General features: G+C 50.1%; 1 protein-coding gene across 4 annotated transcripts in view; it reads left to right on the forward strand.

Moving 5' to 3' along the window:
• Positions 1-3,597: 3,597 nt before the first annotated feature.
• The window catches only part of PAX2 (paired box 2), an 84,892-nt gene continuing 74,040 nt past the window's right edge, over positions 3,598-14,449 (forward strand). For 2 of the 4 annotated variants that reach the window (XM_062496721.1, XM_062496722.1), the window contains exons 1-3: positions 3,598-4,062; positions 7,818-7,986; positions 9,315-9,512. In XM_062496721.1, coding sequence (XP_062352705.1) covers positions 4,020-4,062; positions 7,818-7,986; positions 9,315-9,512 — 410 coding nt within the window. In that variant the 5' untranslated portion in view covers positions 3,598-4,019. The remainder of the gene's footprint in view (positions 4,063-7,817; positions 7,987-9,314; positions 9,513-14,449) is intronic. The other 2 variants (XM_062496723.1, XM_062496725.1) reach the window with 1 other exon arrangement.

The raw sequence follows: 14,449 nt of genomic DNA on the forward strand, positions 1-14,449 counted from the left end.
CACGGGAGAACTCAAAGGACTTGGAAGGGAAGCTGACAAGGCCCTCGAGGTTATGTGGATTGGAACCAAGGGTGGGAAACAGGATCAATGGAGAAGATTTCGTCCTGATCAGCTGGAGAAAGCCAGCTAATGAAGCAAATCGAAAGATTGCTATCATTGCAACTCCCCCAAAAAGTTTATTTTTCTTGAAATTTCCGCAGAGAGGCGGCTGCCTCTTTTGAAGTGTAAATGTTTCTAGCTTGGGGGAAAGAGGGGGGGGGGGGAAGGCTGGGTTAGAGAAGAAGGGGGAGATCCTCAGATTCTCTTTGAGAAAAAGAAATAAAAGCAGGAGACAAAAAAAGGGAAAGGAAAGCAAACCAAATAAAAATATTAATCTGAAGTGGGAGAGGGAAATAAGCACACAGGCATCGTGAAGTGGAATAGATGCGAAACTATGGGAGTGAAAAGAGACCCGTGGTCTTGGCCTCACCCGGTCGGTCCCTCGGGGCACACGGCAGTGCCCGGGGGCACGCTGACAGCCCGGTATTTTTAATTTGGGTTGGCAGAAATTGTTCAGTGCATTTAAATGTTGACAAAGCAGTACCTCCAGGAAGTCTGATGTGGGAAGGGGCACCAGGTGATATTGTGGTATGTGTGGTAGGGGAAGGGGACAGCAAGAGGAGAACCTTCCCTTCCCTTCCCTTCCCTTCCCTTCCCTTCCCTTCCCTTCCCTTCCCTTCCCTTCCCTTCCCTTCCCTTCCCTTCCCTTCCCTTCCCTTCCCTTCCCTTCCCTTCCCTTCCCTTCCCTTCCCTTCCCTTCCCTTCCCTTCCCTTCCCTTCCCTTCCCTTCCCTTCCCTTCCCTTCCCTTCCCTTCCCTTCCCTTCCCCTTAGAAAGGGGAAGCCTGTTTTCTCAGGCTCGGGGGTCCCCGGTTTATTCGGGTTACCTCCGTGCAGTGGTATTCAGGCTTCGTGTCGTAGAGGGCCCATTTTGTGTATTTCTCGAGCCTGCTATTCCTGGCTTTCTTCTCAGTGATATGGGAAAATAGTGAGGAAACTAAGGCAAAATACATTATCGGGAGGAGGCTTAGGATTTGCTGGCTGCCCCAGCCCACCACCAAGCTGTGATCTTCACACCGTACAATCGCCAGTTACAAAGGCTCAGAGCATCTCTGAGGGTCCATGAACTCACCAAGTGTTAGTGCAGGCGCAAGGAGTTCCCTTGCACCCGGCATTGCCGGGGGCTCCCTCCCGCACCTCCCGCTCTGCCTTCGGGCTCGGCTCAGTGCCTGAGCATGGCTCCAGGAGTGCGGGGCAGTCGGGGCTGCCTGGGACTGGAGGGAGGGCGGGGGTGATTGCTAGAGGACGAGAAGCGACCTGGACCGGTCGGTGACGGAGAGTTGTAACAGGGAGTTGTAACAGGGCCGTTTCCAGCCGCGGGCAGCTCGGGAGGGGTTCCCGCAGCGGCGATAAGCGGGCTCCCGGCCCCGCCGCGAACGGGAAACTGCTGCCGGGGGGACTCGGAAGCCACCTTTGTCCCACAGACAGATGGGCCGTGCCGTGCCGTGCCATGCCATGCCGTGCCGTGCCGTGCCGTGCCGTGCCGGGGATCCCGGCAGGATCGCGGCGCTCCGGGCCCGCCGCCGGCCCTTCCCCGCTCTGCCAAGCGACCGGAGGGCTCCATCTAGAGGCCGCGGCGGGGAGCGCCGCCGCCCCGCGCCCGGGCCCGGCCGCCCCTCAGCCCCGCGCGGGGCGGTCCCGCCGCGGCCGGGCCGGGGCCCGGGCCGGGAGCCCTGGCGAGGGGAACCCGGAGGGTGGGCGAGCTGCGGCCGGCCGGTCAGAGCCACGGTGAGCAGGGCACCCCGGCCCGGCAGCGGGGCAGCCCGCGGGAAGCAGCGGCCGCTCTCGGCTGGGCGTGCGGTGGGAGCTCCCCGGGAGAACGGAGCCGTGCCTTCGCCTTCGCCGGGCGGGCGGCAGCGCAGATCCTGAGCGGGCAGCGCAGAGCCCCGCAAATCCGGGGAAAATTCACCCTGTGCAGGAGCTGCTGCCAGGGGCGGGCAGGGCCGGCTGAGCCGTGCCCGCCGCGCCTGTCCGCAGCGCAGCCCCGCAGTCACCGAGGACTCACTTCTATGTAATCCCGATGGTGTAACAAAAATTTTATTTTCCAAATCATCCTTTTTTTTTTTTTTTCCACACAAGGGAAAGAGAGAGAGGAGAGAGAAAGATAAAACATCAGCTGAAGTGCCAAAATGATTTATGAGACTGTGGAAAATATTTCATAAAGATCTCTCAGACATTCTTTACTTAAAGCGGTTAGAAAAAAAAAGGCGGGGGGGGGGCTGTTTTGTGACATATAAGCATAGAGATGGGGAAGGATGAAGGAAGAAAAGAGAAGGAAGTACATTTCAGGTGATGGTAAACTCTCAAGTCTGAAAATCAAAATTGAGCTCACAGCAATTTCGGTCTTGCCTTTTTGCCCTGGCTATTACCCTAAGAAGGTGTTTCTTATGTGCTCTATACTCTATATTGCTTTGCTAGATCAAAGCCATTTTAGCAGTAGACTTATTTATAAAATAATTTTAAAATCCCACCCTAGCATTAAAAAAAAAAAATAAAAAGAGAGAGAGAAGCAACAGAGATGTGGAGATGTGGAGACGTGGGAAGTGTGAGGTGAGGTTGGATTTGCTGTTATTTCCCCAAATGCATGTGAGGGAAAACTTTGCAATGACTGAAACGGGCCTAATCTCTTGGTTTAAAGAGGTGCAAGAAGCTTGCTTGCTCTTTCGTTCTCTCTCTGTCTCGTTTTTTCTTTCTTCTCTGTCTGACTAGCGTCTATTTATTTTTCTTTCTTTTCCCTCTTTATACATTTCTCTCTTGATCTCTCTCTCCTCTGGCTGTCCCTCTCCTTTTTCTTTTCCTTCTTCTCTCTCCTTCACCTCCTTTCTTTTTTTCTCCCACACTAAGCCGCACACCACGGAAGCCTTGATATGTATCGAATTCCCCTCCCGTCCCGCTTTACCCCGAGTAAAGTCTCCGGTAAAAAAAAGCGGAGCGTGAGAAGGGAGGTGAAACTAGCAAGGCGTGTGCGCTTGTGTTAAATAAGGGAGTTAAGGATCCTGAGCCGCAAGTGACAACAAAGCGGGGCTCAGGTCCGTTCCCGCGGGCCGGGCAGGGGTGCCGCCGCCCCGCACACGCACGGCCCGGGGCGCTGGGAGCGCGGGGCCGGGGCTCCCCCGCCGCCGGGTCCCGCAGGCAGCGCCCCCCCCGCGCCGAGCGCCGCCGGCCCGGCCCTCCTCTCTCTGCTCTCCTCTCCCCTCTCCTCTCCTGGCCGCGCTCGGCTCGGCGCGCTGGCGAATCAGAGAGTGTCGGAATCTATTGCCTTTGTCTGACAAGTCATCCATCTCCGGGGAGGCGGGCGGGGGGCTGAGGGCGCTGCGGCTTTTAGAGAGACACACACCGGGAGCGGAGGCTCCAGTCTCCGGCCCCGGCTTCACGCAAGCACTTCCCACCTCGGGCGAAAGTCCGCCGGGCGCCGGATCCGCCGCCCGGCCGAGAGGAGGGGTCGCGCCCGCCCGCCGCTCGCCGCTTTCCCGGGGATTGCTACTCTGCTTTGAACTTAAATGAACTAACCCCGGACCGCGGGAGGAGGAGGAGGGAGAGCCGCGTCCTCCTGCGCCTTCTGCCGCCTGGCCGCCGGCCGCACCTTGCTCCGGCACCCCCTCCCCGCCGCCGGGGATGCTGTGAGCCCTCCCAGCCATGACACCCACCTGCCCCCCGGCGCCGCCAGTCCCTCGCTCCCACGGACTCTGCTGACTTCCCCAAGGCCGGCGCAGCCCTCCCGCCCCCCGGAAAGTACTTCGCTGCCCGCTCCGCCGGGCCGGGGGCCCAGCGCATCCCGCCGCTCTCCTCCTCTCCTCTCCTCGTGTGCTTCTTTGTTTTGTTTTCCTTTTTTTTAAATTTTTTTCTCCCCTAAGTCTTGAAGTTGAGTTTTAGAGGCGACACGGCGGCTTCAGCCGATTTCTTCCCCTTCCTTTGCCTCCCCATGGATATGCACTGCAAAGCAGACCCCTTCTCAGCAATGCACCGTGAGTACTGGAGCCCGGCTCCTTCCGCCGCTGTCCCTTTCTCATCCTTTCATTCTTCCTTCCCCAACTATTCTTCCTCACCTGATCCTCCTCCAGGTCCACCTTTTCACCCTGGCCGATACCGGGTGTAGAGAGGCGTTCAGAAGGCAGGACGGATACTGCCGGCCCCAGCAGCATAGCAAGGATGCCGAGCAGCCCCGCAGCTGAGGGGAGCAGATCTCCTCCGTGCCGGCAGTGGGGCGGGAGCCAGGACCACCAGTCCGAGGGCAGGGCACTGAGTGCGGCTGTGCCTGTGCTGCGTGCCCTGGGTGCGCCAAACATCCCTCTGAACCAGAGCCATCCTCCGCAAATACACTTTTTCCCATCGCCCCTCAGACAAACAAGAGTTTATTCTGACTCGTGTCAGCCCCCGGGACGGGCCCTTTCCCTGTCCCTGTGCCCAGCCAGGCCGGGACACCCCGCAACCCTCCGCGGCTTTAACCCCCCAGATTTCCCCGAGATCCGATGCTGTTTTATTTGATTCCGGATTTCGGTGGCAGAGAGGGAAGACGCCAGTTTCGAATTAATGGCGGGTTAGTCAGTAGCTGTTCTGTGAGTCGTTTTGGTTTGGCGAAAGGTTGGACTGCGGGAAAAATAGGACAATTGTATGGCTGGGAGATGAAGTGGCTTTGGAGGCTCCCAAGAAGTCACGATCCCTCCTGGTTTATTTACCAGATACCCGGTGTGAATTTTAAATACATTCCTGGCACAGAGAAAAGGGCATTCGTGCTACATTTTCGATTTTTAAAGGCTTTCTTAAGAGGGGGATGAAGGAACGCGAAAAGCCCCCTTTACCAGGGACTGTAATAAGGAATTTCCAGCGATTTTAATTAAACCGCAGGAGAGAAAATAATTCCGATATTTAAATTGAAGAAATAAAAATACAAATAGAAAACCGAGATTGGGAGTATATTGAGTCAGGAAATGAATAATTAAGAGCAATTTGTAACTTTTGACACCGAAACTTTTGAGGACACGCCCTGCCCGCTTCATAAAACACAAATCGAAAAGACAGAAAATAGAAATGCTTGAAGTTTTAAAAAATCCCGATTTTGCTTTGAGAAGGAAGGCGCAGAAATACAAACCCACGATTAAATCCCCAAACACGGATGGTAGGCAACTGCCTTTCTGTTTCCTAATAACTAATTTCCAGAATACATTGCTTAAAATGTGAGGTTTGATTTCCAAGGAGCTTTAACAGCAAACACTCCGTACATTAGACATTATTTTTAGTTTCAGCGGTGCGATCTGTTTCTAGACGCGATGTCAGTAATTCCGGCTCCAGTACGATCTGAAACATGTCTGCAGACGAAAGAGGCATTTCACTGTCGCTGATTTTTTAAAAACTCCAGGGAGATTCCTGACCAATTTGGCTTCCGATTAGGGAGGAAAAAAAACAAAACCAAAAAAAACCACCAAATCTAAACAAAACAACAAGACCCCACCAACATTTGATTCGTTTCCTACAGTACATTTCTAGAGCTACAGACCTGGATATTATTAAGCAATTAAAACAGATGCGGGCACAGGCTCCTGACACACAGACAGCAACACACGATCGGTACGATAGCGGCACGACTGAGTCTGTGCAGATACAGATGCCGGCACTTACAGGCAGATAAATACACGTAAATATCTGACTGCTCTGATAGAAAGAATCTTAGAAAACCACGGGGCAGAACAAAACAAACTCGTGTGAAAAATATCCGGACTGCAATAATTTGAATTATTAATTTTTAATCTTTTTGCATCTGTTGCCTTTTAATACTTTGTAATGCGAGTTATAATAGGAGCTTTGAATTATTTATCATGGAGTTGCCGAAGAAATTGCTATCTTGTAACTTTAGAGGCAACATGTGCAGAAGGGGTTCTGAACAAATGAAGGAAGAACACAATATATATCCCCGCTGGTTTTAGTGGAGGAAGATAAATATCCCCCGTCCCTTCTGAAACCCAAAATATGTTTTAAAAAATACTTGGAAAAGAATGCAAAAAATAACCCCGGTTCAGCGGGGAACGACGAGAAAGCCAGGCGGCGCCCCGGCCGATGGGGCTGGGAGGGGATGTGTGAAGGTGTTACAGAAGGGGTGGGGGAGATGGGAAAAACTCTATTTGTGCGAAAAGACTTGGATCGATCGCAGGGCAATGAGAGTTTCCACTAAGTTCAGAGCCAATAAGTCAGTGTCAGAAGCAGGAGAGAAAAAAACCTCAACGAAAATACAAACAGATCATTTTTCAGCAAACTGCAAAACGAACTAAGATCTCTTGGCGAGGAAAATAGAAGAGGTTAGGGTTGCGTGAAAGGAAAGCTTTAATACAGAGTGCACTCCACAGCTATATCAGCTGGATATTCCGGAGACACAGACACCCAGGTAGCAGCGCCAGCGAAGCTGTACCGCCTGCGAGCGGGTATCTCCCCATGCCCTGGCAGCGGCGAACTGCTCTCGGCTCTAACGTAGACGTTTGATTCACGACCAAGTGTCTTGTTGCGTCCCAAAATTAGATATTTCCCTTTATTCCCGCTACTCCGTTTCTCGTGCCACACTTAGCAGGTGCATACTTTTTTTTTTTTTTCCTTCCCAAAGTTATTTCTAGAAATGGGGAAAGATAGATCGGAGGGAAAAAAAGTGATCCTGGCAGTCCTGTCTGAGAGAGAGCAGGTTTTTCCCCGGGAAGGGGGGAACAGAAGAGAATGGAGAATTTAAATTCTCCCTGAATTACATTTGTGTGGTGGGGAAAAAAAACAAAAACCGGAACAGTAGGAGTATTTTTTTTTCCCCTGGAAATTTTTTCCTGTAAAGATCGAAAGCTAGTGAGAGAGACAGTCCGCCTGTAAAGGAACACCAACTGCGGGACTCAAAAATATATTCTTTCTCTCTCTCCCCCTCCATTTCTTTCCCTTTCTCTGTTTCTCTGTGAGTCCTTTCAACTCGCATCCCAAAATAACGGGATAGGACTGCTTGCATGGGGAGCATGCCGCGGGGTGAGGGAGGGCGGAGTTCGCGAGGAACTGTAATTGACAACGTGATAGAAAATCCTGGAAAGAAAATGAGAGAAAAAAGCCCACGAGTAAAGAGAAGTGGGACTGCGGCAGAGTCCGTCCGGAGCCTCTAAGAGGTCGAGCTCTGGAGTCTGGGAGTGCATCTCTGGGGAGAGGAGAGGGCGCGGGCGCTGTTTCCATGTTCGGCCCACCACAATGGCCGTGAGAATCCACCGCATCCCGGTCGGGACCGCAGGAGGAGAGCGGCTCGGGGAGGGAGGGCGGCGTACGGGAGGGTGGAGAACAATCTTCCTCCGTCTCGGGAAAATTCATTCTGCCTTCTCTTTCCTTTCCATCTTTCCTTCTTATTCTTTCTTTTCTTTTCTTTTCTTTTCTTTTCTTTTCTTTTCTTTTCTTTTCTTTTCTTTTCTTTTCTTTCCTTTTCTTTCTTTTATTTTCTTTTCTTTCTCTGTCTCCTCTTTATCTTTCTCTTGTTATCTCTTTCTTTCCTTTTCTCATTCTCCCTGTTTTTAGCTCCTTCTTCCTCTCTTTCTCCCTGTTTATCTTCTCTCACTTCCCCACGTCCTGTTCCCCACTCTCGACCCCCCGCCATTACCTCCATGCATCTGTAATGACTGGAGATTTTGCAGTACGAATTGGTAAAGAATCCACGACTAACGGTGTATTTCTGGTGTGCGTGGGTTGTTGTGTTTTTTTTTTATTTCTCTTTCCCCAGCAGGGCACGGGGGTGTGAACCAGCTCGGGGGGGTGTTTGTGAACGGCAGGCCCCTACCTGATGTGGTGAGACAAAGGATAGTGGAGCTGGCTCACCAGGGGGTGCGACCCTGTGACATTTCCAGGCAGCTGCGGGTCAGCCACGGTTGTGTCAGCAAGATTTTGGGCAGGTAAGGAAAGAGGCAGCTCCTTCCCCTCCCCTGAGACTGCTACGTTGCATCCCTTCCCTGCTCCAGTATGACCTTCCGCCCTTCCCGCGGCACCGGGCTCTCCCCGCCACGACCCCGAGCGGCCCCGGCACCTTCTCACAGTGGGAGCCCGCGGCTGAGCAGGGCCCCCTCCTCCAGCTGGCAAGGACGTGTTCCTCCTCCGCCTCCCCCCTTCCCTCACGGGCAGTGTTTGAAAACTCCTGGGAAGACAAAATAATTTCAGAAGAGTGGGTGGGAGGGCGGGAAAGAGAAGAGACAGGAGAAATAAAACGAAAGAACAACAACAAAAACCTCCAATCCAGCAAAAACAAAAAAAAAATTCCTAACTCACAACAAGCCGTAATCAGCCTTACCAAATACACGGGTAAATAAACAAGCAACGGGGCAGACAAATAAATAAATAAAGGCCCGCGGTAACAGATCACCGCCAAATGAGGTGTGCAATATCCCTAGGGGCTACTCGGGGAGACCCAGGGCCCTGGCCCCGCCGCTCGGATGCGGAGCCGTGTGAACAAGCGGCAGAGCCCCAGCCGCCGGTGCGCCCGGTACGCGCTGCCGTGCCCCGCGAAGGCCAGGACACAAACGCTGCCTGCAGCAGAGTTAATGGACAGCGGGGAGTGGGCTGGAGCGGCTCTGTACGAGCATCCGCTCCAGAGGGACCCCGGGGCGGGGATAAACCGCTCTCCTGCACCCGCAGCCCGGCCAGCGCCCCGATCCGGGAGCGGCCGGCTGGGAGATCCAGGCGGGGGAGTGCGAGCCGCCGCTGCCCGTACCCCACGGGCCCCTCCCCGGCCGCCCGGCCCGATCCCGCGTTCGGCGGGCTTCGCCTCCGGACGGCTGCATCGGGGAGAGGATTTCTGCTTTATTTCCCGACCCCAGGGCCTAAAAGAAGTGTGTGCGCTCGTAAAGAGAGGGAAGGGGGAGGCAGCGCCTCTCGCTTCTAGCGCACGCACACAGAAGAAAAAAAAAAAAGAGGAAAAAAAAAAAAAGAAGGAACACCCCCACCCCAAAAAAACTTAAAAAAAAAAGACCAAAAGACAAGGGAGAGCGAGCCCTAGAGAGACGAAGCGACTGCCTTAGCCCCAGGTCAGGCCGCCTGGCGACTCGCGGAGCGGCGACATGCAGCGCCCGAGCGGCCAGGGCCCGACGCCGCGTAACCGCGGGCCGAAGGCGAGGTGGGGCACGGGGCAGGGTCTGCGGGGAGCTCGGAGGGCTCAGTGGGGCTCTGAGTGCTCGAGGACGGCGGAGCCCTTCCCGGCACCGCAGGCCACTGACCATCTTTTGTGCAGGTATTACGAGACGGGAAGCATCAAGCCCGGCGTGATCGGAGGCTCCAAACCCAAAGTGGCCACCCCAAAAGTAGTGGATAAAATCGCCGAGTACAAGAGACAAAACCCGACAATGTTCGCCTGGGAAATCCGGGACAGGCTATTGGCCGAGGGAATCTGCGACAACGACACGGTCCCCAGCGTCTCTTCCATAAACAGGTAAGAGCAACCCCGCAGCTCGCGGCCCAGTCGCATCTTTACGGCCTCATAAAACCCCTTCCAACAGCGAGGACGGCCTAATCCTTCCTCGGTCAGGGAAGATCCAGCCTTCTCCAGTCCCCTGCCCTCAGCGGGACCCGTGGGCCATGGCCCGCCATCCCCGGCCCGGTCCAGCGGGCGCTTCCCGGCCCCGCCGAGACCTCCGAGCCCAGTTCCGGGCAGCGGAGCCGCAGCTTGTGCCCGCAGCCCGGCCCGGGGCAGCCGGGGGCCGAGCAGCGCTGCCCCCGCCGAACAGCCCGGCCCTGCCGCAAGGTTTGGGTGCTGCTCAGGCTGCAGAGGAGACGGGCTGCGGAGCCGGGGTTTGCAGTGTCCCTCCAACACCCCTACCGGGGTGTAGATGACCTCCAGCCTTGCCAGGGTATTAGAGCTCCGAGCCGAAAGGCTGCCGTCATCTTCTGCCAAGCCGGGCTCGCAGCCGCGAGGCGCTGAGCGCGGGAGGAAGGATTCCCTGGCACGCACGCCCCCGGCTCACTCCCCATCGGTAGCCTGAGGGAACGGCTAAATTTGCCGGGCGGTTCTTTACCCGGCTGGGCAGCGCTGCTCTCCGCGGTCCCTGCGGCCCCGACTCGGTCTGATCCCTGCTCTCGCGGAAGGCTGGGCAGCAGCACAATCGATTTCGCACTAGCGGACCTTTCCCCCCCCCCTCCGCCTTCCCCATTTCCTCCCCCGGCTGCTAGGGTGCAGATTTTGTTGAATTCGTTGTTGGAGAGACTCCGATTTGGTCTCAGGTTTGAGGTGACAAAAATCACCGTCTGACAGGCAAAAAACCAGGATCGATGCAGGAGAAAAGGGAGGGAATAGATGTAATCAAGTACTGACAGACGTCAAAGTGCTCAGACTGTCCACATGCCTGCACATTCAAACACAAAGTACATCAGATCTTCACACTTCGGCAACACAACACTCTTGTGCACGCAGTAAAAGCAATGATGCTGTTTTAGCTATGTATGTACAGATACCCTGACTGTGCCCACAGAATTACAACCTCTAGAAACAGAGTAATGCAAAGATATTTGCGAAAGGTATGTACATAGGCATGAAATACCTCATCAACAGAGTAAAAATACATGAAATTTTGGGAGCAATTCCAAATGTATTGCTCTTCCCAGTCAAATAAACATACACGGGATATGTGTAAATAAGCATGCAGGGTTTTGTAGCATCTACATAGATAAAATGCACAAATTGGTATACTGGCCCCTTTGATATATAACAAATTTAGCCAGAATATAAAAAAAACAAAACCAAAACCTGCTGTACTTATAGCAAGGGAAGCAAAAAATAAATAGCAAGGAAAATACAGTGGTATTTCTTTGTCTTGCACTCTTCATGGCAGATTTATCAAAATATGTCTAATAACTCAGACTGTGTATTTCTAAATCTGGCATCCTATATAAATGGGTTTTAATATTTTGCAAATGATATGGAATTATCCCAAATCATCTTGAAAACAGCAGGTAGAATTAGCTAGTGGAATGTACCTTGGCTAAGAGAGATTCCCTCAGACACACTGTCTCTGTAATATACTGCTAGGCTACCCTAGGAAATTATCCCTGTGTGTGCCATCTGTATTAAAATGGTTATTAAGTTATGAACAGGGTAACATAATACTGATCGGCTAATTATACACCCTCCTAAAAAACCTCCAGGTCTCTGTTACTCTCTCAGTCAGGTATTGAAATAATAACAGTTTGACATTCAGACACCTTACAAAGGCAGCTGTGGAAGGACAGACAGCTATCCCTGTAAGGAATTGAGCTGATGCTATGGAAGTCCAGAGGAATGGCCACAGGCTTTTTGGATAAATAGCACGTATGGATCCAACATATATTCATACTTCAGCCAGCTTAAGGGATCTCAACATCCAAAAGTCCCTGAAGTCTCAGTCTTATGCTTGCTGGACCCAGTGCCTCACGTCTGGGTTCTGATGTACCAGGCAGAAAGCTGAGCACCAGATTTGGCTCCCACCATGCTACTAGTCTGCAGCAGGGTTTTGGGAGTTTTGTACCTCAGTTTCCCCACACTGGAAATGAAAACAGGTTTTTCTCAGAAGGAGGTAGAAACAGATGTCAGATCGTGTTTATAAAATACTTTGAGGACAAATGTTTTGTAGCTGCTAAGTATTATTATACTAGAGAGGCTTAGCTGTCACCTACCATGGCAATGGCATTTGAGTGTGTAGTCCCCATGGCTCAAGAGCATTTTAGCTTAGTAAGATTCAGACTTTCCCCATTCTTTTTAAAAATCCTGACCAAACTTCCCACTGTTCACCTTTGTATGAGGCTCCCCAAAACTCACATATGTGAGGAAGTGAGCCCATAGCACAGGTCATAAAATTTGCAAGCCTGCCCTAGACAAGAACAGGACAGCGAACTGGAAAAAAAATTGCAGTGAAATAGGAAATATTGAGTATATTAGGGCTCAATCCTAGTGCTGTGAAGAGTAGCGCAAAGTTCATCACTCCAGTGACTTTCATGACTCCAGCTCAAAGAACTCACAAAACACAAAGAAGCTCACAATTTAAATATACATTTTTTCTCTCCCTCACTGTAAAAATTCTCATACAGAATTGGATAAGTTCTAAGCAAATCCCTTACCTGCAGTAAATTTCCATCTCTCTGATCTCCAATCACAAATTGGAGTTAAACTAACACTTAGTCTTTGAGCAGCTTCAGAGAGATGACAAATTTAAAACATAGCCATCAATATATATCCATCTTCTTACTTTTGCAAAATGTGGAGTTTCCAATGCAAAATCTGTTTTTGCCCAGTGTCCAGGACAGTTAGAGCTTTTTAGGAGCATTTAAACATTTTAAGGCAATTAGCAAGGCATTTACAGAAAAAGAAGTTACCTATATCCCTAGACAGACTCTGAATACTGTGCTTCAAAACTGAGATTCCCTTGTACACAGATAAAAAATTACTTCTGGTTATTATAAGATTTTAAAAAAAATGTATTAGTTACATTTGATTAGTAAAAGTCTTCGGGTGAGAGACTATGGAACAACACAGTTTCAATCCAGTTTTTAAAGTCTCCCTTAAACACTCTAAACTTTTATATATTTTTTAATTCTGTGTGCCTACATTGCACTGATCTGTCACTATTACACTTAGAATAGCAGGACACACTTGCACAGCATATTATTTAGTTCTGAGTTGTATCAGAAACTTTTCATACAAAACTCATGCAGACAAATGGTAGAAACAAGTTCTAGTGAAAAAAAACATGACTTAGCTACTCTGTCAAGATTCAGGAAAAATACTAAAGTCTTCTGCTATGCAGTAGATTTCTTTTAATTATGGAAAAATCTAGAGAGTATATGAATTAATAAGCAAAATGCACCAGAAATGACAGGATTGAGATCAGCTTTCTTGTTCCCGCTTCATACATTAAGTACTATGCAGTATCAACCAGTTGTGAATGTGCAGGTATAGACACATGCATTCATACAGATGTGGATATATACATGCATATATGTAAACTCACACACATATACACAGTACATGTAATTGAGAAGCAAGCAAATGACAGAAGATGTTAATTCTTCGGCAAGCAATTAATGCTTTAAATTGCTTGAGCTCCTTGCTTCTTGAGCACTCTGCCAGCCCGAACTTTTCCATCTATCATATGACTATAAATGAGTTATCTCTGGTCATTTCAGGTTAGACTATTTCAACTGAATTTAGACACTGCTAAATTTAGATGCTCCTTGTGGTAGTCTCCTAAAAACAAACTTGGAGGCAGATGTTAGTGAGAGCTTTTCCTTTGTTTAGCAGAACATACAGTTCACCTAAAAACATAGGTTTCATGAGATGATAATCATCCCAGAGAAATCTTCTGAATTAGACAGTGTACATTAGTAGAAACTGTATGGAGCAGATCACGAACACACGTTCACGGTAATGCAGGTTATGCAATGGACATTGTCATTTAAGCACCATGTCCTGCTTCTTTTAAATTAATGAATTATCTTGGATTAATGAATTAGGTCCAGAAAGGCAAAGCAAAACAACCGCCCCCTGATTTGTACCAATATCCCACTTCTTGGATGGCCAGGTTCAGTACTGGGAACTCCCAGTTAGTTCCTAGTCAAGGCATGCCAAAGGTAAATCATTTGAAAGTTCAGTCAGTCTTCTGGATACACTTTGGACCCTGAGTTCCAGAGAGCAGATCTAACCCAATACCCCATGGCAGAGAATAGAGTTTAGTGGATATATTATCTCAGTCAAACTGCTGGACACTTTTGCGATCTTGTCTTGGGTATTCATTAATTTCTAGTGTTAAGCATATGGTTTAGGGAGATGTTTCCATTTTCATGATATAACAATTGGCTAATGATGCCTAGTTAAAGTCTCCAATAATGATGTGCTTTTAAAAATACATATGGAAAGACGCGTACATTGACTTGGGTTATAAAGACCAGTGAAATATACTTGTACATTGAAATATTATTGAGCATATGGCCAATTTCAGTGGCTGCAGGCAGGCCTGCAGTTTAGAGCAAAGAAGGCATATTTGAAGATCAGATTTCTCTTATCAGTTCTGACATTAATTTTCTGACTGATCTTAGGCAGGTCACACGGACTCCTTAGAAAGCTGTTTTGCCATCTGTAAAATGAAAATAACAGCTTTTAGTTACTTTTGTAAAACTCAGTATGATCTTTCACAAAAAATATATATCGAGTTCAACACAAAAAGAGAAAAAGGAGCTAGGTTGTTTTACATCAGCTGAGGCTTTAGATCATGCAGTTGAGGTAAATGTAACATTTCAAGACAAACAATTTTCTGGCAAGAAACAGGCACATTGGGGCAGGGGCTGTGTTGCACGCGGAAGAAATCAGTATTACGCAAACAGAGCTTTCTGAGCCACGCTCGC

This window comes from Cinclus cinclus, chromosome 7, assembly GCF_963662255.1.
Source record: "Cinclus cinclus chromosome 7, bCinCin1.1, whole genome shotgun sequence".
Lineage (NCBI taxonomy): Eukaryota > Metazoa > Chordata > Aves > Passeriformes > Cinclidae > Cinclus > Cinclus cinclus.